This window comes from Homalodisca vitripennis, unplaced genomic scaffold (assembly GCF_021130785.1).
Source record: "Homalodisca vitripennis isolate AUS2020 unplaced genomic scaffold, UT_GWSS_2.1 ScUCBcl_3809;HRSCAF=9569, whole genome shotgun sequence".
Classification (NCBI taxonomy): domain Eukaryota; kingdom Metazoa; phylum Arthropoda; class Insecta; order Hemiptera; family Cicadellidae; genus Homalodisca; species Homalodisca vitripennis.
Genome location: NW_025779929.1, coordinates 43,461 through 71,272, shown reverse-complemented (window position 1 = coordinate 71,272; position 27,812 = coordinate 43,461). Strand labels below are relative to the sequence as shown.

The following is a 27,812-nucleotide window of genomic DNA, read 5'->3' as shown; positions in this document are numbered from 1 at the left end:
AACACATTAAATTTATTTATAAATTATGCTTTCAGATTTGTACAATGAGTTAACAGTTTACATGTAAACATATTTAAAAATTTACACATCACATACTTTGGCATGTAGTAGTATATAGTTGTAAAAATTTCACTACACTTTTAATACAAATAACTACTTAAACATTACACTAGTATATAGTTGCAGGTAAAACAATAAGTTAGTGCTTAACATATTCTCTGGCCAAATATGTATCTCTTCTAAGTATGGAACATGGAGATAAAATTGTTTAAATAAAACATTAAACTCTGTTTAAAGGATCGAGGCCCCTGTTTGGTATCAAAGACCCTCACTGACTCAGCTCTCTTCCACGTACAGTCACAACCCTAATAGTTGGCATACTCTCTGAATCATTGACTGTACTACTGAACAAATATATAATACCGACATTATAAAAATTTAAAATAAATAACATTATAAAATATGTGATGTTATTTTTTTATTTATAACAAAAATGTAGAGACTCTGTGTATGCATGACTACTGAAAAGTATTTCTTGGAAGACAATACTAAATAATTTGTATCAAAAACTGAAAATTACACTTTGAAAAAATAAAATTATGGCCATAAATAAAAAAAACACTACCTCATTCATTTACCTGCTACTGTTTTAATAAGAATTCTTTGAGTCTTTCACAGCTGTCAATCCGTGTAACCCAAGACTCCTCGGTCAGGAGAGTTCATTGTCCCCCACCCATCCCTTTAGTCACTGTCATCATCATTGCGATTCCTGTTCAGTGGCTGTCTGCTCTCTTCGTCAGATCCATAGATTACATCTTCATCCGAGTCATTGATCATCGAGAATGCTGGATTGTCTTTGGTAATCCCAGTTTCTGTAAAATAAACCAGTTGTACAATTATAAATGAACTAATCCAAGGTCTTATCAATTGTATTTATCTGATTGTAAAACCATCAGTAAAAATACAAAATAGATTCGTGTACTTTTTAAAATGTTATTTTAACTAAAGATTCTTTTAAGCATTATAAGAATAATTTGTGCACATAGAGAGATTTTAATGCTTTCCAGGATAGCAGACTTACACTGTAGTATCTTATAATTTGTTTTCACTACATAAATAAAATCTGTTTAGTGGGATTCCTCTTTAACAGAGTCAACAATAGATTTATAATATGTTAGGTACTAGTAGGCATGGACTTTCAAAAGAGTAAATTATCTATAATTCACAGTCATGGGAAGCTAGATACTTCACTAAAAATAAGAGGTGTACAAAACTTTCATATTTGGTGTTGAATATAAATCTCTAATATATTTATTCAATATGAAACAAAAATTATAAAATTTATTGGTTTTGTATATTACCAGTAATATTAGTAACTGGTCCTTCTGTTTTTGTTCCTGTGGCTACTGTAAATATATCTCTCAATGTCAAAAATAACTAATTTAGAGTATGTAAAATAAACTAAATCATTTGAATTCCACACTTCTGCCATCTACTGTAATTGTTAATTAATAATTATACCATCATAACTATTTGTAGCACACGCAGATGGTATTTTATTCAAGCGAATAAAACTCTTACATTATAAAGTATTTTATAATGAGAAGTATTTCAGAATATAAATATGCCTAAGATTGTGTTATTCTAATATCTAGGCAATATCCATGCCACATTTCATCAAAATCTGTCTACTATTTTTGTGTAATTGAGTATCAAACACTCAAAACATTATTCTTCACAACTTTCACATTTATAACACAGGATTACACTCCTTGGAGAGATTTAAAAATATTTACCATGGGTTCTAAATTAATTCTACTGTTTCCTTCCCTCCTATTCTGGAGAATTGATCATGTAAACTCATATGGAGGAGCAATAATAACAGTTATCTCTATGTTTAAATCTGGTTAAAAATTGTCCTATATTGTAGAGAATTTAATAAGTTTCAATAGTTCAATATCTGCCTGGTATTATACTTAATAAAAATTACATTTCAACTTTAATTTATATTTTTAAAGACATTTAAATCGTACTCAACTTTACAACAATTTATTGGCAGCAATAAAATAATAAGTGCTAGCAGTTCGGTGCTGTAATCCACCTACTTCACTCAATGTGGACACAACTGAAGAGGTTATGTACAAGAAATCCTCCAGTGCAAAAGTATGCTGAAAACTCACCGAAGATGGTCTTTTTGCTGGGGGAGTAGACGTAAGCCATTGTATACAGGTAAAAGTTGAGGAGACCGTAGCAGGCCATGAACTGCGCAGAGCTCGCATAGTTTGTTGAAAGGTCGGCCACAAAATTGTCTTCCAGCACACCCAGACCGAACCTGGATACTGTGATGGACATGCTGATAGACAGCACGATTAGCATCAACAGGGTTACAAACTTGAGCCGCATATCTGTAAAAGATTTCACGTTTTTGTTCAATTTAATTATTGTAATTCCTACAAAAAGTCTTACCCTTAAATTATTTTTTGTATAGTAGTTCCTCTTTATTATAAGTAACTGCCTTTTATCATTTTCAAAATGTAACATAAAAAAAATGTTATTTTGTGAGAAAACCACTGGGGTCTATATAATGTTCCCTAAATGTTATCTTTTAAAATGAGTTTGGAATATTTTCGAAGAAAAATTTAGTTTAATTAATTAGGAATGGCATATTTGTATAGTTGGACTGTTGACTTGTAATCAGTTTTGCTTGTCAATAAGGGTTTCCTCGTAAACTCATCCAAGTTAGATAGCATATTAAATATAATTTAATACTTCAGCTGGTAAATCAGGTGTTGTCAAAATCAGCAAAAAATATTACCTGAAAAATGAATATTAAAGCATGATTACATTTTATGTGTGCTTCAGGAGCTTTCTTCTAAATTATGCATATCTTAACAATTTCACTTCTGGTGTTTATTATTTGTATACTTTTATCATAAATTTATTTAAAATACAAACAAAAACATTGATAACCCCTTAACGGCTTATAAAAATTGTGAACATTGAAAATGTGTTCATTTCTGTATTATTTATTTTAATTTATTGGTCAATTTAAATGACAAAATAATACTTTTTTAAATTAACAATAAAAAAAAAACACCATTTTTACAGTGTTTTGTTGAAAATGACATCCGTCTTTTAAAATAATGAAAATTGAAATACAACACTTTACCACACATTGTATACATTATTTACTCATATTTACAAACACGCATTTGTAAATGCCAGTTATAGTATTTTTTTCGGTGTGAAAAATCTTTAAGAAAGGAGTCGTGCTCAAATCTACATCACAATCACTGTACTGGTAACGTAATTCCCAGCACATATTTTACTTCAACCAAACTACACATCTCAATATAATCCAAATCAGCATGCTAACACTATTTAGCAGCAAAACAGTGAACTGTATACTGTTATTTATGACGTCGTTCTTTGCTAGTCGAACCACCACTTGTCACAGATCAAAATAAAATGGGACATTGTTGCACAGCGGATGACGCATCAGTGGCTCTTCTTTAGTTATAAGTCAGCAATGAACTAACTCAGCAAAAGCTGTTAAAGGGTAAAATTGTAAACTGTAATGAATTTAACTGCTATCAATCTTTATAACTAATACATACTACCGGCTTCGCCCGCAATATCTATGCAACATTCCGTGTATTCGATTGGATAGCTCCCAAGATTTCAGTAACACAATCTATTTCATACCAATTTAGAGAAAGTCGAAGTTCGTAGGTTTTGTAGTGAAAGCACTTATGACATAATACGATAAGATCCTATGATATTTTTTTAATTGAATTATCCATTTTTCAATGTTCATGATTAAGAGGACCAGAGTTTAACAAAATTGGGAGTAATTCTTTTGTCAGGTTTCCAATCCATGTTTGCTATAACATACTATTTACTCGGTCCAGTCTATGAACTATATCAGTATTTATATACCTAATCAGTATCGTATACCTCATCAGTGAGAAATGTATGTAATGTCCCCTTGACGATTTTATGTCATAAAAATTACATAGTGTCTCGTATATTGTAATTTCACTTGCTACAATACAGACTCACTGCGCTCGTTTGCTTCCTGGAATTGTAGTCATGGAGCGAGTGGTTTGTTGAATCATGCTAATGCCCTGTCACTTTGTTTTTTTTTTCTTCATCTACTGTAAATATGCTGTCCCACAATGTCTAAGGAATCTAAATTCAATATCTGACAGGAACACACTCACAATTTACTTCATACAGAAAAATCTAAGTTACTAAGTTCAAAGTAAAATCTAAATTAATTGGTTTGCCTTGTCGCCATGATGTTAAAATAAGAACTTTGTTACTTTTATTATGTCTTCACGCTATAAATGTAAACAAATTGAAAATAGTGGTTAAACTAATAAAACATGTTTGTGCTGTCATAATACAATGTTTACACAGAAGAGTTAATAATATTTAACAGGCTCTTTCAATTAATATTTTGTAACTTTAGAGACCAGTGGGGCATAGCCCAGAAGGATTTTTTGAAATAAGAATAGGTCTATATTCATCCCAAGGACCCTAAGAATGTCCATGTAAAATTTCAGTACAATCAGTAGAATACTTTATGCGTGAAAGCAAAACAAACAAACAAAGGCGCTTTTGCATTTATTATTAGTATTAGCTGTTACTCGCAGCTCCGCATGCGGTTTTTTAAAATCAGAGTCCTTACATACTTTGTCCAACCACTTGTGATGTAATACGATGGACCTCTATGATATATTTCAAATGTAAATAGGTAAGTGATGAGGTTCATATTATTTCAGTGTTCATAGTTGATATATCAGTTTGAGGAACTAACTCGTATATCAAGTTTGGCATGTATAGGAGTATTTCTAGTTCAAATTAATTGTGTTTCCGATACCACAACTGAGTTTGCCTTGTTACCCTCATTGACATAATATATACATAGATCACAAAAAACTACTTTTGTTAAAAAAAAAAGCTTTATTTCCAGCTATTGTGATCTACTTCCGGTCTAATACATTTACAGCACCCTAGAGGAGTTTGCCTTGTTGTACCAATAAAGGAAATATATTTACCTACTTAAGACTGAGAAGACTACTTCAGTCAAAATTGTCTAGTTCCGGGTGTTTCAATTCACTACTAGTCTAATGTATTTACAGTGCAACAGTTGAGTTTGACTTATTTACTCAATCAACAAGATGTTTATATATATATATATATATATATATATATATATATATATATATATATATATATATATGGGTGTGTGTAAATCTAAGAAACCTACTCCTGTCTAAAAGCGTTGACTTCTGGTCTAATATGTTTCCAGTACTATATTATAATTTCCCATGTTGTCCTGATAAATAGAAAATATGTAAACATGTAAGCCTACTTTGGCCAAAAACCAAAAAGTGTCTATTTCAAGCCGTTTAATGGTCTAATGTATTTATGTTGTGAAGTTTTAGTTCAATTTATTGTCCTTACCTAGGAAATATATACATATCTTGATCTAAGAAAACTACTTCTGTCAAAAAGAATCTACTTATGTCTCTTGCAATCTTCTTTTGTTCTTAGACATTTCTAGTGCCATAGTTCAAAGTGCCTTGTTCTCACGATGAAGGAAATTTACATACATCTTAGGATTGAGGACAGGAGTTCGTGTCTGTTAAATTTTTATCATGACAACAAATACTATAATTAAAATAGTAGTTAAATAAAATAAACATACTGCTGTGCTGTCTTAATACAATGTTTGCACAAAATAGTTGATTACATTTGACAGGTTCATTCAAATAATATTACACAACTTTAGAGACCAAGATGAGATTTCTCACTACTTTAAAGACCAGTGGAGCGTAGCCCGGAGGGATTTTCAAAATAAGAATAGGCCTATAATCATCCCAGGAAACGTAAGAATGTCTATGTAAATTTTCAGTACAATCAGTTGAGTATTTTAAGCGTGAAAACAAAACAAACGAATAAAGACACAATTTCTAATATTATTAGTATTAGGATGCATATAAAGTATAGCTGGCTAAAGGCTATGTGGCTGATCAAAATGATCCCTTCCAAGGTACTTATTTCGCATTGGATATCTTTATTCCACACAAATACATAAGAGACCACCATTTGGAGTGACAGAAAACAGAAACAAAACAAAATAATAATCCTGTATGTGGTAGGAGTGACAGTGATACAAAATAATTTATTGATTAAAATAATGGTTTTGTGGTGTAATGGTAACACCAACACCAAGCAAGTGAGAGTTCTGGGTTTGTGCTCCAGTATTATGAGTACTTTGTATTCATCAGTCCTCATTAATATTATATAAACAACATGTATAGTGATGGCATGAAGCAATTTACAGAAAGTTTTAATTCTGTCTTATTGTACTTACCAAAGAACGGCATGGATCGAAGTTCACTGTAGGCTCGTAGGATAAGGCACAACAAGTATGTGATATAGAGCCCCAGGAACAGGAAGAATGTTAGTTTGAAACTCTGTAACAAATGCATGTTGTCCTTTTTAATAAGAAATTATTAATAAAACCGTCAACTCCTATTATCAATAGTTAGATTAACCATAATATGGGTTAACCTTGCTGGTTGAATAAAACACATCTTTTAGTTCATAGGCTTATGTGGTTTAACTGTTATTTAAACAGTTTTCAATTGAACATCTGTTGTGCGAAGATGGCGCTCCACAGCAAGGCTGAAATATTTCAAGAATATATACACACGGCCTGAATCACTGGGAAAATTTGGATGTTAGTCGAATAAAAATATAATAATAATCTGAAGAATCAAGCACCAAAAACGATATTTGTTAATGAATAAAAAAGCCATAATTAAAATATGTTGAATCCTAATAAAGATACAATTTTTATTCATAATCTCCAACTAATGAACTTCATTTAGAATTGTATTTTCATTCATTTTTTGGAAGAAGAGGTTTAGTTGTACACCTTTCTTCTTCATACCAGTTATAAAAATATTCTTCCAGTGTGTTGTATACCAGTTTTTCTGTTCTTATTTGTCTCCACATTGTTATTTATTCTATAGATTTCTTTCTTATGTAAATAAGTTTAAATCTCTGTGTTGAACAGCAAGAAACAGACTGGTGTACAGTGATAAAAAAATCTAATAAGACTGAAAGTGGCATGATTGGGTTTTATTAAACTCACTACACCTTATTTTCAAATTTCATTTTCATAACTAACTCAGTTTACTGCTAGAGCTAACTAGAATGTTTCGTGATTTGAGGTTAGTTTCAGAAACAACAGTGTGGCAATTCAGATTTTGAAAATTTGGTAAAGAAACATCTTTAATGTTTCAATAAGTGTCATAAAGTTCAGACCTATATTCTGATAGACCAACTTCATAAATATGGAGAACATGAACTCTGGGATTGGCATCAAATTCATATAGTTGTCCTCTCATATCCTGGCCACAACGGTGGCCATGAGATGTTCTCTGCATGTTGGTCAGGTCGTTGATTTATGATCACATTCTGTCCCTCAGCTTGGCGGGCGCCTAGTGGTCCTCTCTGTTTTGCCATTCTGCTTGACAGGCCACTAAATGTGGCCCACTATATTTCACAGTTATGAAACACCATCATTGTCAAGTTATGGCTGGAAAATGTTGCAATCTCTTGGTCAAATACATAACCAAATTAATATTTCTCTATTTGCAGCATATACAAACATTGTTCAGAGTTATTTTTTATCCAACTGTCAGTGTCACTGTAGCTGCTACAGTGTATCCTTTAAATTTATTAAAATACTAGTGCATTTGGTGGAGGCAAAGTTCAAAATATGGAAACCTTGTTATATCAAAGGTTGTTACTAGAGACCTAATTGAGATGGCTTGCATATGTATCCTTCAAATTAAGATACTTTTAAAACAGATTAACCGTCCTGGGTATGACGTTAAACTGCCTCTTCCCACCTAACCATTCCCTAATTCCTACCAAATCCCCCTCCAGGGTCTTTTAAGTACCCGTCCTCTGACCGTTCCAGTACATGGCTCGCTGGGAGTGCTTAAGCCGGCACTAGATGCCCTATCTGGTGTCGGTGAGAGCTGATGTGAGTTTGTCTCTGCCGAGGCGTAAGTCATGTACTGGTTCAGAAGCCAGCCACTTCGGTCCTTGGTCATGAAGTGTTCAGTAGGCAGGGGTGTCAGAGCCCCTGTTGCCACGTGCGAGTCCAAGTTGTGCGCGTATTCCCGACTTGGTAATCGATGGAAACCGGGCCTCGGGGAACTGAGGTAGGGATGTCCCCCAAGCTACGGTTTGTGGGACACCCGAGGGCATGCCCGCTCCCGGTGAATCGGCCCGCACTACTAAACACGATGCGCTGGTGACCTTATCTATGGAAACTCAAACCACCCCACTCTTAGGGCAAGAATTCGGAGGAAGAGACAACGATCCAGAGAAAAAGCGACAGTTTGTCGGATTCTGAAAATGAATCATATATAAAACAAAGGAAAGTGGAAGAAAAAGTAAAAGCTGAAAATACGAGCATTCCAACTCCACTATATCTAATCGTAAGTCATAAGGATGAGGGCAAAACTCTAACGAAGGTTAGTCCTTTCCTTATCAACAAGGCTTTTGTTTCCTCAGGCGGTCAGCCTAAATCTGTGAGCAAATTAAGGAATGGTACTATCTTGGTGGAGGCTGCGAACTACATCCAAGCCAAGAAATTCCTTCAGATGACGAGTTTTTTTGATCAGGTGGAAGTCGTCGTTCAACCGCACTCCTCACTGAACACATCCAAGGGGATCGTCTTCTGCCGTGACCTGATGGAGTGTAGTGAGGAAGAAATCAAGGACGAGCTGCAATCCAAAATGGTAACCGATGTGGTCAGGATGCTTCGGACGGAGAATGGGAGAAAGGTTCCTACTCCTGGCCTAATTCTGACATTTGCATTTCCCCAACACCCAAAAACTATTAAGGCTGGGTACTTATCCCTTACTGTACGGCCATACTTCAAAAATCCGCAGCAGTGTTTCCGTTGTCAGAGATTCGGGCACTCTACTAAGACGTGCTCGGGACCTGAGACTTGTTCCCGTTGCGGCGATGAAGGCCACCAAGAAGAAGGTTGCAAGAACGATGTCAGATGCGTGAACTGCAAGGGCAAACACGCGGCCACCTCGAAGGAGTGTAGAGTTTACATAGAGGAAAAGGAAGTATTGAAGATTGCCACTATTAACAAACTCTCCTTTAACGAAGCCCGCAAAGAGTACAGGAGAAGAATTGCTCCAACCCCTAAAAAGGGAGTCTCGTACTCCGAAGCTGCTTCAGCCCAGTCCAATCCGCACAGTGCCCGTCATGTACCGCCTTGGAGGTCATGGTACTTAATTTAACAGAGCAGGTTGCTGCTTTGGTTAAGCAGCTTGCAACCGGTACCGGACAACATCCGTTAGCATCCATCAGTAATCCTTCCCAAGCAGTCCACACGCCCCATACTAAGTCCAACACACAGACTCAGGCTCGTCCAACAGTTACTCCTACTTCCAGAGATAAGGTGCAACAAAATACAAAACCTGCCTTATCTTTGGAAGAGAGAAAAAAACTCGCCGACAAATTAAAAAAGAACATTCAAACAAAATCAGATAATAGATCCAAATTCCTATTGAAAAAGACTAATCCACCCTCGTCCAGATCCTCCCAATTATCACTTGATGACGATATGGTTGAGGACCCTTTGGAGATGCAGACAGAGTTCCAAACTGTTCATGGTAACTTCCGTCCTGTATCTAAACAAAGAAAAAAAATTACGATGAACTAGTACAAAATAAAATATATAATATAATATAAAATGCTGTTACAATGGAATATTAATGGTTTGAGAAGCCACTTTGAAGACTTAAAATTACTTATAAATACAAGAAAACCTAAATTTATTTGCCTACAAGAGACAAAACTGTCTCCTCATACTCATTTCAAACAAAATGGTTATGACATCTTTCGCCTAGATCATCACCAACAAATTGCCTGTGGAGGTGTGGCTATTCTAGCAGATTCTTCTGTTAATGCTAGAGCCTTGAACATCGTCACAAACCTCCAGGCAGTAGCAGTTTCAATCGACGTTCCTTTTAAATTAACCATCTGCTCCATATATATTCCACCTTCCCCTTTTGATTTATCTCTTGATGATCTACGTGATCTGTACAGCCAACTCCCTTCTCCTTTCTTGATAGTTGGTGATTTCAACGCACACCATCGCTCTTGGGGTTCCAGCCATTCTGATCGGAGGGGTAACATGGTTGCGGGATTGTGGGATGAAGTGGCAGCGGTCGTTCTCAATGACGAGTCGGCCACTTACATGTGCCCTAGGACTGGCATATGGTCGGCAATCGACCTGTCAATCTGCAGTCCGGTCGTGGCAACTCGAGTGCATTGGTCCGTACTTCCCGACCTGTCAGGGAGTGACCATGCACCCATTGCCGTGGCTTTTCAATCCTTCCCATCTTTGACAGGCAGGTGTCCCAGGTGGAAAATTAAGAGGGCTGACTGGAACGAGTACAAAAAGAACATAGTTTCTCAAACTACTAATATCGAATTAAACGACATAAATACAGCTACTGAATTATTTACATCCAATATTATAACATCCGCAGAGCGAAGCATTCCAAAATCCTCAGGTTCACCAAACAAACGCCAGGTTTCTTGGTGGTCTGAAGAATGTTCGGTGGCTCTAAAGGAACGTCGAAAATGTTTAAGACAGTTCAACAGATCACCGAATGAAGAAAATTTAAGTAGGTACAGAAGAGCACGGGCAAAAGCAAGACAGGTTTTTAGACAGAGACGGCGGCAGTCCTGGCTGGACTACACAGATCAAATAAAACGAACTACTCCTGCATCTGATGTTTGGAGGAAGCTTCGATCTGTTTGCTGTAAGACCTCCCCACCTTCTCTTATTGCTCTGAAAAATGGTACCGATGTGGTAACTGATCCCTTGACAGTTTCCAATTTACTCGGCTCACATTTTGCGGAAATTTCAAAAACGTCATCTTACAATAGGGAGTTTCAAAATTTCAAAACAAATACAGAAAGACATCCTCTAAATTTAAATATTAACAACAACTCTCCTTTAAAACCTTCCCTTTACCATTGATGAACTTGATTCATCACTAAAGGCGACATCAAATTCTGCTCCAGGTCCCGATAACATACATTATGCCATGTTGCGGAACCTGACGGAGGATGGAAAACAAGATCTTCTAAAATTATATAATAGAATATATTTAGAAAACACATTCCCTAATTCTTGGCGTCGTTCACACATTATCGCTCTCCAAAAACCGGGCCAAGATAGAACTTCTCCAGGAAGCTATAGACCAATTTCGCTTACTAGCAGTCTCTGCAAAGTATTCGAAAGGATGGTCAACAGACGTCTTGTTTGGTTTCTGGAGAAAAATAATCTTCTTTCACCTTCCCAGTGCGGATTCCGACAAGGCCGGTCTACAAGTGACCATCTACTTGCCTTGGAATCGGCAATCCTGAATTCCTTTATTGAAAGAAAACAGTTGATCGCGGTATTCTTCGACATTTCCAAGGCTTATGACAAAGCTTGGAGAAGGGGGATATTAAATGCTTTAATATCTTGGGGTGTAGGGGGCCACATGGTTTCTTTCATACAGGGCTTCTTGTCGGAAAAAACCATACAGGTCAAACTTGGGACAACCATTTCCGATTCATTCACGCTGGAAAATGGTATTCCACAAGGTAGCGTTCTAAGCTGTACTCTGTTTGCCATTGCAATCAATAACATATCTTCTTGCGTTACTCCTCCTGTGCGCTGTTCTTTGTTTGTAGATGATTTCTCTATTTACATTTCTACAAAGAAGCTAGCGGTGGGGGAGAGAGCTTTACAGCTTACCATCAACAGGCTTGAGCAGTGGTGCGGAGTTACGGGTTTTTCTTTTTCGCCACCTAAAACAAAAGCCATCGTTTTTCTCCAGAATGCGTACCATTGAGCAGCCAACGGTCTCTTTGCTGGGTCAGATAATCACTACTTGTGACATATCAGATTCCTGGGTCTCACATTTGATACCCGGCTAACTTGGGTGCCTCACCTGAAAGACCTAAAAGATCGATGCGTGAAGCGCTTGAACATACTGAGAGCTTTAAGCGGAACAAAATGGGGGGCTGACAGGACATGCATGCTCAGGTTCTACAAAGCCACCATCCGCTTCTGTCTAGATTATGGATGTCAAGCATATGGGTCCGCAAGACCCAGTGCTCTCAAAATGCTTGACCCAGTCCATAATTCCGCTTTAAGACTGGCCACTGGAGCTTTTCGATCTTCTACTATTAACAGTCTTCTCGCAGAAACGGGAGAACCCCCTCTTTCGCATAGACGACAACAACTGTCCCTAAACTATGTTCACGCTCTTTCAGGGAAAAAAACCCTGCGTTTGAACCGGTCCTGCGAAATCCACTCTATAATTCTTTCCTAGCGAGACCAAATCTTCCTTCACCCTTAGGCGTTAGGGCCAAATCCTACGCTTATGAAATAGGCCTAAACGATTACCAGTTTAAAGTCGTTCATCAATGTGATATCCCACCCTGGAGCGTCTCAATGCCAAAAATTATTTTAAATCTCTCTAGGTTTAAAAAAGTGTCCACTCCAGAAACAGTCTACCAACAAGAATTCCGTCAAATACTAGGCAGCCTCGCACCTTGCGATGTTGTCTATACTGACGGGTCAAAGGAACGTTGTAGAACTGGATGTGCTTTCGTCACTGGGGTAAGACAATACGGATTTCGTCTCCCCAACGACTCTTCCATTTTCACGGCCGAATTAACAGCCATCCAAAAGGCCCTAAAAATAACGTTTCCTATGACTAAAAAATTGGTTATCTGCAGCGACTCCCTTAGTGGTATACAAGCCATCAGCGACATGTTTTCAAAACACATCATCATCCGCGAAAATATGGCACTCTTTGTCTTCCCTTCAGTCCGAAGGTGTTGCTGTCTTCCTTGTCTGGGTACCTGGACACATTGGAGTATCCGGAAACGAGCTGGCAGATAGAGGAGCTAAGGAAGCATTACAACTCCAGCCTTACACCGCACGGATGATTTCTTCCGACATTACCCCGGTAGTAAAGGGCAAACTGAAAGCCAAATGGAATAGCGATTGGCGGGCAGTCGTCAACAACAAGTTGCGACGTATTAAAGACTGCGTTGGACTCTGGGAGACAGCGAACCGCCCGAGTCGTCGTGAGGAGGTTGTGTTGTGTCGCCTGCGGCTAGGCCACACGCTTCTCACACATGGCTTCCTCATGAGTAGAGATGATCCTCCGGTCTGCGTCACATGTGACACTGTCATTACTGTCAAACATGTGCTTGTTGACTGCCCTCGCTATTCGGTACATAGGCGCAACTCGAATCTGCCGACTTCGTTGAACGATATTCTTTGTGATGACGAGACGGCAACTCAAAGATTGCTGTGTTTTCTGAATGCAACGTTGCTGATTAATAAAATATAATTTAATGTTAAACTTATTTATTCAGATTATCTATTGTTGTTAATATTTATAAATTTTATTATTTATTTTATGTATCATTATCTTGACAGCTGCCAAATTAGCCCCTTTACAGCTAACTTGGTGGCAGTAAATTGTGTTAAGTTTTTACAGTTTATTTAACACTGTTATGTACCTTGTCCTTATTTATGTTCTATTTATCTTTTAGTCCTTATATAGGTTAAGACCTCTCTACAGTCTTTCCCTTGTTATATTTATTGTTATCTAGTTTTAAGTATAAATTATTTACTCACCTACTTGTCGTAATTCCTATTTTTGTTATATACAATGTAATCTGTATGTACCTAATTGACACTACCAGATACGAGTAGGTGTCAATTCTTTCTTGAGGGCAATGATAACCTCAGCGTTTTTTGCCCCTTATATAAAAAAAAAATAAAAAATAAAAAAAAAATAAAACAGATTAACTTATAACATAAATTGCATACTAATTGGTTTTTTTAAAAGGAAATAATAAATAACCAATTGATAAATTTCAAGCTTGAAGATAATAAACTTTTTGTAGATTATGAGAGAATTTCATTTAAATCTTAGTCATTTAAAGAGCTGAAGGTCAAATACTGCCATATAAATCCGAGTAAAAGTGACATAAATAGTTACGCAAGTGCTGGAAATGATGCTGAACACAGGCGGCCATTATGCATAGCACGGCAAGCCAAGCAGACAACCACCTTAGACTAAATCCGAACTGAGCAAGAAATAAGTTTTGGCCACATTTGGAGCCTCCTGATCACAAAGGGTTAAAAATGTGTGTATATGTATAGCTAAAAGTTAAAATTTTGAATTAAATTAATCAACAAAAACCTAAACACAGACCGCACTTCACAACTGGTGGGGATTGCAGTGCTCATTTCAACACTCCACTGTATACAAAGTACAATAGGCACGATGCACAATCTACCACGGCTGATTGCATACTGAGCTTACGAACAATTTGACACCAAGATGTCCCATCCATTGCTGTGCCATGTCAAAACGTCTGCTACTTTCTGAACAGCGCTTGTATTTCCTCTAACAACATATCATAAAATCAATTTAATTAACAAATAGAAACAATGCAAAAATTAGTTTATTCTTGTTCACTAATATCATTTTTGTATCTGTGTCTGCAATCCAGTGATAAAAAAGTAATGAAAGAGATATTATTACCTAGTCAAAGGATTAATGTGATATGTGAGTGAGAGATATTGCACTGTCTGTCTAGAGAAAGATGTAGGAGTGAAATATGTGACACTGGCTAGTCGAAGAATCTAGTGAATATAAAAAGTATGTTATTGACTACCTACTCAAAAGATTGCTGAGATATAGAGGTGAAAGAGATGCCACTGTCTAATCAAAAGATTTATGTAGTGTGGGAGTGAAAGGAGCACCAACAAAAAATATGTGTAAATTAAACAAAACTGTTCATTTGGGAACAATCATTTAAGACTTACATAGAAGTAAGAAGTATCCAGCTGGTAGCTGTAAGTAGGATCAAGGTGCTCATTATACTTCTGCCAGGTCGCCATGGTAACAGCACACAGCCACACCGGACCTACGATCAGCAGCTTGGGTAGGTAGAATGTGAGTAGGCGACGCTCATTCTGCCAACAAACAGTAGCTTCACTACTTTTGAAAGAAATAACTATACAGTAGAACCCCTCATATCCGGCCTCGGTTTTACCGCACCTTGGTTTATCCGGCCACTTCCCGGAAGCCAATATCGAAATTTATTTACCACGGCTTGCAGTCGCGCAAATGCACGCACTAGTCTCCCACGACTCGTGCGTTATTTTTTGTGTATCTATTTGTTTACATTTTCCTGTGTTGTCCTCAGTTAAGCTAGTAGGTTTAACCTCTAAACAGTTTGTTGATTATTTCCAGTGCGGTTAGTACAGTACAGTACAATTGTTTTGTTTCGTCAAGTGTTGTGTACTGTAGGTTGGTTTATCCGGCCGAATCGTTATCCGGCCAGAGGCTCGGTCCCGTGGTGGCCGGATATGAGGGGTTCTACTGTAGATACATGAAAAAGCTGCAGCACTAATAAGAATATTGACTGTAGAGGGATGCAAATGAATATCTGCTTTAACCTCAGAAAAAACTCAATGAAAAATATAAATATCAATTCAATTAAATGTTTATAGTTTTAAATTTATATATTATTGGGTCTCCAAATTTTTGTTAAACATGATGGCTGGGTCTACAATGTAATAAAAAGTACATATGTGTGTTGTTGCAACAAAAAACTATTAGAGGCTGTAATGAAACTAAGAAAACCTTTTTACAAACTAAGGCTTTAATCAACAAAATTCAACTAGATAACCTTAAATATTCAATGTATAAACTCAATCAGAATGTATAACAATTACTTAATATCTTCTTTAAATTAACATATGATCTAGTTATGTTTACATGGAGTAAATTATATAACATTCTCCCCCACTGAATTTAAGAGGTAGTCATTGAAACGTTCAGGGATCCTTCTTATTCTTGATCCTCTTCGAGGAGAAACTATTTTATTTTCTTGATTGAACTGTTCAGATTCAACTTCAGTGTCTTTTGAAAAATCTTTCTTATTTCCTTGTGATGCATCTTCATGTTCATCCTCCACCTCCTGTACTTCCGACCAATTGGATAAGTCTGTCACCATTAGACTTTTATCACCTCGGGGAGCTAAGTGTTTTAGTGAAACAGTAGATTCTCTTCCATTGGGGTAACGAATTAGAGCGTATTGTGGATTTGCTTCTACTAATTCAACTTCATCAACTAGTGGTTCGTATTTGCTGCTTCTTACATTTCGCCTAGTTAGTACTGGACCAGGTTGCAGTAAACCATGCTGGTAGTGAAGTACCTTTAGTTGATCGGCGTGGATGTATGAACATTCTCTCGTGTGGAGTGCAGTTTGTTGCTGTGCATAGTAAAGAGCGTATCGAATGTAGAGACTCTGGAAGTACAGACTCCCAGTATCGTTGGTCCAGTCCTTTGGATTTTAGTGACAGTGTAACGGTCTTCCATATAATTCCATTATACCTCTCAATTTGTCCATTTCCTGCAGGATTGTATGGACTGGTTAAACTTGTAGCAATCCCCTTTTGATGAAGATATGCCCTTATTTCATCAGACAAAAATGATTTGCCTCTATCAGAATGGATGTAATTTGGTATCCCATAAACAGAGAACAAGTTTTCCAAACATTCTATCACAGTACTCGAAGTCATCTCTTTGCAGGGGTAAGAGAAGGGGAAGCGAGAGTACTCGTCAATAATATTTAACATATATCGATTTCTACTTGACGATGGTAGTGGTCCTTTAAAATCAATATTGAGTCTTTCAAAAGGTGAAGTGGCCTTTATCAATGTGTTGGTTTGTTTGTGGAATCTAGGTTTGACCTCTGAACAAATAGGACAAGATAAAGTCATTGATTTGATCTCATTCAAAGAATATGGCAAATTCTTGCTGCGTACCCAGTGATAGAAACGCGTTATTCCTGGATGACAAAGAGACTGGTGCATTTCAAAAAGTTTGTTGTCAGTCGTAGATGCATTACAGATCCGAGAGAGTGCGTCTGCAGAAACGTTTTCTTTACCAGGTCGATATTGAATGTCGTACGAGAAAGGAGAAAGCTCTAGTCGCCAGCGCATGATTTTGTCGTTTTTAATTCTGCTAGAATGTTTTTGGTCAAAAATAAATGACAAAGCTTTTTGATCAGTTAAGAGAATAAATTGTCTCCCTAACAAAAAATGTCTCCATTTCTTAATAGATTCTACGATGGCCTGTGCTTCTCTTTCTACTGTTGAGTGTTGTTTTTCACTTCCAGACAAAGTCCTAGAAAAGAAGGCAACAGGACGTCCATTTTGGCTTAGTGTAGCAGCTATTGCAACTCCTGAAGCATCAGTTTCGACTATCAATTGATTTTCCGGTTCAACAGTCACAAGAAATGATCTTTCTATATCCTTCTTAATGTTTTGAAAATCACTAGCGGCAATGGAGGTTGGTTCAATAGGAAAATTCTTACAGCTTACCAAACTTCTAATTTTGTCAGAAAACCTTGGTATCCATTTGGAGTAGTATGATAACAATCCAAGTGTTCGTTTAAGAGAAGCAGCATCATGAGGCAGAGGCATGTCCAAAAGTGGTTGTAATCTCTCTGGGTCGGGACGTATAGTTTCTATTTTTGATTTGATAACCAAGGATAGATATAGTATCTTGAGCAAATTTACATTTCTTCAGGTTCAATGTTAGATTGTATTTCTTTAGCCACAGCCATAAACTTTTCTAAATTTTTATCATGATCTTGTTTACCCATTCCTCCTATTGTAACATCATCAATATATGCGAAAGTACCTTCGAGTCCTTCTTCTGAAATAATCTTATTTATAGTCCTTTGGAAAGCGGACACGCCGTTGGTTACTCCAAAAGGAATGCGTTTGAACTGATACAACTGCCCATTAGCTTCAAAAGCGGTAAGTTGTTTTTCATGCTCTGGAATTGGTATCTGATGATAAGCACTAGACAAATCCAATGAACTGAAAGTATCAAATTTAGCAATTTTTAACACAAGTGATTCGATATCGGGCAAAGGATAAGCATCCAATAATGTAAATTTATTTACTGTCTGAGAATAATCTATTACAAGTCGTTTCTTGTGGTTTTCATTTTTGGTAATGAGCACTTGAGCTCGCCATGGAGAAACACTTTCCTCGATAACACCATCTTTCAGAAGAGACTGTATTTCACATTGTATAAATTTTTCATCTTCCCCAAAAAACCGCCTTGTCTTAGTCACAACAGGTCGACAATCTTTAGTCATGTTGCTGAAATAATGATGGTGGTTCCACATTAGCACAGGCAACGTTACAAACAGAGAAAGATGATCTTGGTCCCCCAAAGTCTACAGTAACATTTGTATGTAGTTTCATGATATCATGTCCTATCAGTACATCAGTACATAACCTTTCAATTACAAGCATTTTGATTTGTTTGTAAGCATTGTCTTGTACATACAGATCTACCCTAACATACCCTTTAATTGGTGAAAACGAGTGACGTAGATGCCATCGACACCTGTTTGACTTCTGGAAATGTTTTAAGGTTGTTAGCCTTTACAAAACTACTATCAATAAAACTATCAGAACTTCCAGTATCAACTAAAAACTTAGCAGAAATTCCGTTTACATTTCCGGATACAATTGCTTTAGATAATACTTTGGGTGTTACTGCTGAAGTTATTATGGGACATGTTGTTAAAGAGGCTGAATTTATCTTACCATTTTTAAGATTCTTAGATAAACAAACTCTGAGAAAATGACCAGTTTTCGAGCAACCTTTACAAATAGCATCTTTTGCAGGGCAGTCATCTCTTGAAATATGTCTTGCTCTTCCACAAAAATAACATTTCTGTCGGAGTCTGTGTGCTGATACAGCAGCAGTAGAATTGTCTTCCTGAGTTTTTAGTTTGTCTGAAGGAATCTTTAAATTACTACTCGTATCAACGTAGTGACAATATGATTGAGGTACACCTGAAGTCATGGAATAAGCGTCCGCATGTTTCTGAGCTGACTCTAAGGAACGAGCTATTTCTTCAACTTTTTCCAAGGTTAAAACGTTATGTTCCAGAATACGTTGTCTGATTCGAGAAGAATTTAAACCACTAATAAAGGCATCTCTGATAGACTCATCACTATAGGTTTTAGCATCGACATTTACGAAATCACACTCCTTACTAAGAGATTTAAGCGTTTGCAAATAGTGATTTATTGATTCTCCTTCTTGTTGTTTATGATTAGCAAGCAAGTGTCTAGCAAAAAGTACATTTTTCTTAGGTATGAATAATGTTTCTAAAGTTTGTATAGCATTGTTGTAATCTTTACACTCACTGATAAATTCATAGTTTTCATAGGTTAGAAAGTTCACTAGTACTCCAAGTTTCTTATCTTCTTTAACTTCAGCATTTTCTATGAATGTATTGAACGTTTGAAACCAATGTTTCCATTGTTTAGAAGCATTTGTTGTTTCAGGGCTGCATGCAAATTTCTCAGGTTTCAGTAGTTTTTCCATTACAGAGTATTGAAGTTAGTATAGCAAAAATGTTGATTAAATTGTAATGAAACTAAGAAAACCTTTTTACAAACTAAGGCTTTAATCAACAAAATTCAACTAGATAACCTTAAATATTCAATGTATAAACTCAATCAGAATGTATAACAATTACTTAATATCTTCTTTAAATTAACATATGATCTAGTTATGTTTACATGGAGTAAATTATATAACAGAGGCATAATTTATTATTATTAATTCAGTAATTTGTAATGCAAACCATAAATAATTTTAATATAATAGCTTATTTTTGTAAATAGTTATTTACCTTGTAATGAATACAACTATATGCTTGTATATTGTTTTAGTTTTTCTTAACTGACCATGTAGTAGTTATATTTTCATACTAGCAGTTACCAGCGGATTTGCACACAATTTCCTACTGAATAACAGGACTCCATGGGCATATATTTTTTAAATGGCATACCAAACGCCCCTGAGATGTGAAGATTACTGAAAGATATTCCAATCTCCCGATCCATTTAGATTAATTGTACTTGTCTAAAGAGCAGTGTTTTTGGGGCCCTAATGTTGTAAAGTAAAATACCATTAAATTAACTTGAATTTCTTGGTAACATTGCTTGATATTTGAGTGAATAACTTCGACGATTTCAGTACTAATTATACTATTTTAGGCCAGTGAGAATGAATCCTACAGTTGAAGTCCATAGCTGTTTGGAAATCACTTATGGTGTGGCTCTATGTAATTTGAAAATAGTCATTGCCACATTATAGTTACATATTATATCAGTGAACTGTTAAGAGCTTCATAGGTTAAGTAAAATTACAACTGACTCTTATTTCTGATTTTGCACATGCAAGAGCACTCTTGGTTCAAATGATTATATCTCAGATAACATAAAGGTTAGGAAACATTTCAAATTTTTCTGTTTATAAGAACTTTACTTGGACTTCACAAAATATTTGAAAAAAGATTAGCCGAATTGGTCCTTGGCCATTCTCAAGATTTGCGCTTACCTTCACATTTAGCAATTCATTTTTATTTATCAATCAATCAATCAATCAATAAATCTTTATTTACATTTTCGTCAAGAAAAGTAATGGCGTCAATTACATAGAATGTTATAATACAATGCAATACAATGGTGTCAGGCTATGCTCCGACAAGAGTGTAGAATTCTTGAATAGAGTACAAGGGTTGATCCGTTAGCCAGGTGTCCAGTCTGTGTCCCAGGGCAGCTCCCGTTAGTGCTCTGATGTCATCCGGCAGAAGATTGTACAGTTTTGTCCCGATGTAGGTTGGTTTCTTTTCAAAAAGCATTGTTCTGTGTCGTGGAATAGGGATTCTTGATGTGCTTCTGGTGTTATGGCTATGGGTTTTAGTTTCTTTGGGAAGACCATTTTTATCAACCAGAAGTATCACTTCTTGGATGTAGATAGCAATGACGGTTTTAATTTTTAGCTGCTTGAAAGCTTCTCTGCAGCTTGCTTGCCAATCTAGTTCAGCTAGCGATCTTATTGCTGTTTTCTGAATAATGAGCACTCTGTTTAGATTTGCAACAGAGGTGGCCCCCCATATTGCAATCCCATACCTAAGGTGAGTCTCCAGAAGTGAATGGTATGCTACCTTAGCTACATCTGTGGAGCTTATCTGTTTTAGTCTTCTCATCACATAGACAGCAGAGTTCAGTTTTTTGCACAGCTCATTTATGTGTGGTCCCCAGGTCAGGTTTGCATCTAGTGTGAGGCCCAATAGTTTGCTTTCTTCTTCGAGGGAGACATCAGGTAGAACTGGGATTTGCCCTCTCCTCCTCCCAAAATTTATCTGCTTTGTCTTTTGTGGGTTTGCTGCTAGGTCATTTGATGCACAGTAGTCATATGTCATATTTAAGGATATGTACGCATTTACACTAAGTTCTTCAGCTGTGTTACCTTTGCAAAGTAAGGTAGTATCGTCGGCGTACATGACTGCAGTACTGTAGTCATTGATGTAGTTGGGGAAGTCGTATGTTAAAAGGATGAACAGTACCGGACCTAACACTGAGCCTTGTGGGACTCCCCTTGTAGTAGGGAGACACTTTGACCTGACAGTCTGGGTTACGTGTCTTGATGTGTGCTTTACCTCAACCAGTTGGGATCGTCCTTCAAGATAGCTCTTAAACCAGCAAAGCGTGATACCCTCTATTCCTAGGTTCTTGAGTTTGTTCAGAATAATTTGATGTCCCAGGCAATCAAAGGCCTTACTGTAGTCAAGAAGTATAGCTGTGGTGTACTTGTTTGTTATCAATTTGGTCTATGATATATCCAGAAAGAGCAATTAGGGCGGTGGTGGTTGATCTCCCCTTCAGAAAGCCATGCTGATTTTCAGGGAGAAGGTTGAATTTATTTAAATGGTCCAGGAGTCTCCTTAAAACGATTTTCTCAACAATTTTTGAAAAAGTTGGGAGGTTAGAAATGGGACGGTAATTACTCATTTCGGTTGAGGATCCTTTTTTTAGTTTTGGGTATACCTTAGCAATTTTCATTGCAGCGGGAAAAAATACCAAATGCAAAAGATTTGTTTATCACTTCTGCTAATAGAGGGGCAAAGATATCACCACAGTACTTGGTCAGTGTTGATGATATGTCATCCAGCCCACATGAGCCCCTGTTCTTTAAGCTCCCGATTATTTCTTTGACTTCTAGAGGAGTAGTGGGGGTAAGTGTCAGAGTCTGTTGTACTGGCTCCAGGCTTGGCGTTGGTAAGGTCTGTGGTGTCGTGTAACCAGCTGCCCTCAGAGTTTCTTCAGCGATGCTGCAGAAATAGTTTGTTGAATTTTTCAGCAACTTCCAGTGGGTCGTTAATCTCTCCTTCTGCTGTAGTCAGCTGAAATTGCTGTTTTGCTTTCTGACCCCTCTTGGATGTTTTCTCGCTGTTTATGACCTCCCATATAGCTTTGGATTTGTTGTTTGCCTGACGAATATGTTTGTTAGTAGCTTCTTGTCTTACCTCTCTTAGTCTAAGGTCATAGCGCTTCTTATTGTGTGTCATTATATCTTTGTCTTCTTGCTGCCCGGTCATCTCGTATGTACGTAATGATTTGAGGTAGTTTTTCTTTAAGCTCATTTGCTCTCTCATCACTATAGTCAGCAAGGTTTTTTTTGAGTTTATTCCTGGTTTTCTTTATGGGACATGTGGCATTCATCTCCATTGCTACTACTCCCATCAATGCGTTGTATGCATCTTCGGGTGACTGTGCACTGTATACATCACTCCAGTTACACTCTGACAGTCTTAATTTGAGCGATGCCATGGTCTGGGGATTTATACACCTTTTAAACTGGCTTGGAGTCTGCTTATTATTAGTTGTTAGTTGTAAAGCACACAGTTGTCCCTTGTGGTCGGATAGTCCAGTATTGAGAGTGTCTACTTTAATGTTGTCGGAAGGAAAATTTGTACATACACAGTCAATAGAACTAGCAGTGTGTTGAGTGACTCTGGAGGAAGGTATAGACAATCGTTTAATGTCATGAAGAGCTAGAGTTTCTTCTAGTCTATCATTAGCGTTGTTTTTGGCAAGATTGTCAATATTTATATCTCCAATAAGAAGGATTCTATTTTTATGAAGCTTGATATCTTCCAGAATATTAGAGATAATTTGTAGGCCTTCTTTTAGATTTCCTGAGGTGGTCGATATATTCCAACTATGTGTATTTGGCACTTGTTAATCTTAAAGGTTCCTACTGCTATTTCACAGATGAGCTCTTCACTTTTGTCATGGAAAAATTGAGGATCACTATCTACAGTGAAGCCTTCCTTCAAAAATATAGCAACACCCCCATAATCATGGTTTTTTCTGCAGTAAATCAGCTGTGAGATTGTATCCGGGCAGAGTTGTGTTTATAAGGTTTTCACTTGTTAGGCCATGTTCTGTAAGTACAAGTATATCAGGGGAAATTTCATGCAAAAGGTAGTTTAGTCTGTCCCTCTTATTGGCTAGCTTTCTGATGTTTTGGTGGAACACAGTGAGTTGGGTTGACGGCGGAGGCTTGAGTTTTTGTACTGTTTTGATTTGTACTTTCTTTTGTGTTTTGGTCCATTTCAGGAGAGGTGAGGCTAAAAAAGACTTGTCTTGTGCTGCATTTGCCACTTCAAGGGGAGGAGACGTTGTCTGCAGGGGTAGGACTGTTTTTGTTAGCACCATTTGATCGCTTTTAGCTAGTGTTTTGATACATAGGAATATTCTTGGTGTAGAAGTCCTCAAGAGTTTCTTTAGGGCCCCGTATCTTTGCAGAGGCTGGTGGAAGTTTTTCCTGGGCTTTAATGGCACATGGATACCCACATAGGGGAAGGTTTTTTTTGCTCGGAGAGGCTGTTCACTGGTGACTGGTTGGTTCCCTCTGTTGTTGTAAAAACAATATTTGTAGTTAGAGTTTGACCATTTCCATCCTTAACATGTTCAACTTCAGGAGCCGCGCAACATTGTTTGTTTAGAGGCGCATTGCTTTTACTGAGTAGGTTTTCTTGAGCTAACTCTTTTTCAAGTGTAGGACATTGTAAGCTGTAGTATTTTATTCCTTTCAACTTGAAGTGAGGTGCTATAAAGGTGCTTGTTTTTTTGAGTAATCATTTGGTGGTTGGTTTTCATGAGGGAATTTTGAAGGGGGTTGGAGGTTTGCTACCTCAAGTATATTTTCAAGATGTTTGAGGTGTCTTCTTGCAGTTGATTCTTGCTCAAATATCTTGGTTAAGGTTTCTTTATAATTTGAAGTGACTTCTTTGAGAAGGGACTTATTTTCTTCTAGTTCCACTTCTATAGTGTGCTTGTTTCTTTCCAGTTGATAGTTTGTCTCATTAAGGGAATTGATTAACAAAGATTTGTCATTCATTTCAGCTTCAAGTTTTTTTATTTTGTTCCGAAGGTCTGAGTTGGTTGAGAGTACATTGTTTATTTGTGTTGTGAGGCCGCATTTTTCGTTTTCGGATTGTTGAATAATGTCTTCTTTAAAGTTTACATTCACTTTTTAGCTTGGTTCTTATAAATTCCACTTCCCTTTCCAACATGCTGATTTTTCCTTTAAATTCTCCAGTGATTTCTTCTGACAGTTTTAGTTTGTCTTCTAGTTCCACCTGAGATTCAGATTTATGTGTTTTTAGGTCATGTAGTTGTTGCTTGAGTAAAGTGTTTTCAGTGAGCAGCGCATTGCCCACCTCAGCCGCTAATGTGAGTGAGGTGTCGTGATCCAGATCGTCTTCTGCAGCAAGGTTAAGGATTTTTTCTCGCAGTTCCTCAATTTTGGTGTTGCAGCGAAGAGAGGAGTTTCAGATTTAAACATCTTTCTGCCTCAATAAGAGCATTGTTAAATTCAACATTTCTGCAGTTTTTTTGTCTTAGGCTTCCCATATTTTTCAATATTTTCTATGTATTTGAAAATATCTATCTGTTTAATTGTTCCAGCCTCATTTGTGCCAAAAAAGGTTACATTGTATCGTACTGTCTTGTTGTTCATACTGTCTTCTATACTATTGATAATTGCAGGCCAGTGTGCATAGCCTTTTACTTTGGCAAAAATAATTTCACCGACGCGAAACATTTCTTTTGTGGTCATGTTGTTTTTGAGTAGCTTTTGTTACTGTCAATATTTAAAATTGCGAAGTATTTGCGAGGTATTACGAGGTAAAATTGCGAATTTTGTTATTAATCAAGTGCCCAGTTAGTTGCAGTAGTACAGGCAGTGCCAATGATGTACAGCTTCTCCTGTCATTGTCAGATATAGGCAGTGTTCAGTGCTTAGTTGGCGCTACCATTGCATCTGCAAGTTGAAAGGAGTTTGTTGACTAATGTTGTGTAGCTTGATTATAATTTTTAAAGAGTGGTTAATGATTGGTAGTAGAAGTAATTAATTAATATTAATTGATTTTGCACAGTGTTTATTTAATAATTTACTAAGTACTTTCCCAATATGGTTGTGTCAGCAAAATAAGCAACCCACAAGTCAAGCCCTCCAGGCAGTGATTTATGAGACCAGTGTGTGAGTAATGAGTCAGACAGTCTTATCAGTTAGGTAACAAGACAAGGTCAGTCAAGGCCATCCTGATTGTCAGATTGTTGGATGTGATCTAGACTGGTCTGCACAGGTGTTTCCAATACGTCACTATCTGATCTCCAACTGACTAACGTAGTATTTCCTTTTTGTTCCAGTCATATTTTATTTTACTATGACAGTTTAATTTTTTCTTTAAAAGTTATTCATTTAAAAAGTGTGCTCCATTAAGTTTTGAAAGTTATATTGATGTTTTGATACTATTGCAATCAGTTGAATGTGTCTATTCTTCTTCACTCAGGCAGACAAAAAACTGTCACAAAACCATGTGGGTTTTTCATTGTTTGGGAGACTTGCTTCATTTAAGTGAGTTTAGATGGAAAATGTAAGTATAGCTAAACAAAATTACTTACTAGAAGTATACTTTCTTACTTAGTTTGTAGAATATTTAACTGTCTAATATATGTTTATTGTCACCATTCTTCAGAAAATTCCACCAAATATGAAGACACAATAGATTCACTGTGTGTTGACATTTTCTACTGCCCTACAAACTAACTGCCCATAAACTACTTTATGAAATGAAACACATTCAAAACGGTTTATATTCACATTCTAGGCTTATAAACTTAATATGCATAAAGAATATTCAATATCCTCTCTCATCTTAATGGGCCTTTGGTTAGTTCCTTACTTACCATTGCAAATAAAACCAGTATTTTATATTAATACTGAATGAGAAAAGAATGAGAATGAGTATTTTATTAATACTGAAATGCTTTACATTGACAGTAGATTTGCTATTGTACCTGTAGATTTTGCTACCGTTACCTGCCTGAGTCCATGGTATATACAGAGCCAGAACAGCAGAAGAGCACATAGGAATGATGCCTGGAATACAGCATCCCAGCATTCCTGGCACCCATGAGTCCATGAGGAATGTCAGGGAGAAGATCGGGTCTGTCAACAGATAAGTTTTCTTAATCTTAGACAGTAACACTTATACAGGATCTGACAGAGAAGGAAATCTCTTTTTGATATTTATAATTATCATGCTATCTCATGAACACACTCAGAAATCACACAATGTTAGAAAAGGTTGTAACAGTATAACTTAAAGTTGTTTAAGTTTACCAAGAGGAAAAACATTGATTGTGAGAGTTACTGCTGCCATCAACAGAGAGAAATGTCCTTTTCAAACAAATTTTTGTTTAAAAACTTAACTTTGCATTAAGGAGGCAGTTGTTCTATTTCTGCTTCTTTAATTCTCATCTGAAACTTACTGTTGTACAGGATGAGCAAAGGAAGAAGAACTGACATCCATCTCTGTTCTATGGACCAGTCATGGATGAAGAATGTTCGTAAAGTCAATGAAAACCAGCACTAGAACAAAATACATTATTTTTTACAGTTTAAAAACATTATTATTTTTCACCTGTGATAGCCATATAGTTTTTTTTTTCTATAGATAGTTACTTTCTATGTTAACAGTTAAATACTCTATTAAATACTGGATCTTTTATACGAGGTATGGCTATTAAATAATGGGACTGTTATTGTAAAAAAAATGTATTTTCATTTTAAACATAATTACTTATTATCACCTACAATATACACCCCTCTATCCCTGCAATGCTCCATGCGAATTTTCCATTGTTGGAAAACAATGCTGAAAGTCATCTTCTGTCAACTCTTTCAGGAGTCTTGCCCGCTTTTTCTTGAACAGCTTCTACGGATTCAAATCTCGTACCTTTCAATGCAGATTTCACCTTAGGGAAAAGATAAAAGTCGCAGCATGGTGCTAGGTCTGGCGAGTAAGGTGGATGTTCTAACACTGGGATACTGTACTTGGTCAGGAACCGCTTGACAGATAACACGGAATGAGCTGGCTCATTGTCTTGGTGCAAAATCCATGATTTGTCCCTTCCACATTTCGGGTCGTTTTTTTGTTGCTCTGAGTTTAAATTACAATAATTATTATACATGGTATGTTCCAAGAACATAAAAATTCCAACTTTATAAATCTGTTTTCTTCATCAGAAATATCTGTATCAAAATCAAATAAAATGATTCAAGAATAAAATCATTTTTAATTAAATATTTATAAAATGATTAAGATAGTCCTGTACTTTTGGCATTTACTGTATATAAATACAATATGTACAAAAGCTCATAGACAAAGTTAATTTTAAAATAAGGATTACAGTAGGA

General features: G+C 36.6%; 1 protein-coding gene across 1 annotated transcript; it reads right to left on the bottom strand.

Moving 5' to 3' along the window:
• Positions 1-27,739, bottom strand: LOC124372683 (transmembrane protein 181-like). The gene is given in 8 exon segments (XM_046831092.1): positions 1-872; positions 2,181-2,405; positions 6,386-6,488; positions 14,972-15,121; positions 26,433-26,507; positions 26,509-26,561; positions 26,885-26,984; positions 27,731-27,739. Coding segments are annotated over 8 exon segments (846 nt in total). The 3' UTR covers positions 1-741.
• Positions 27,740-27,812: the final 73 nt, after the last annotated feature.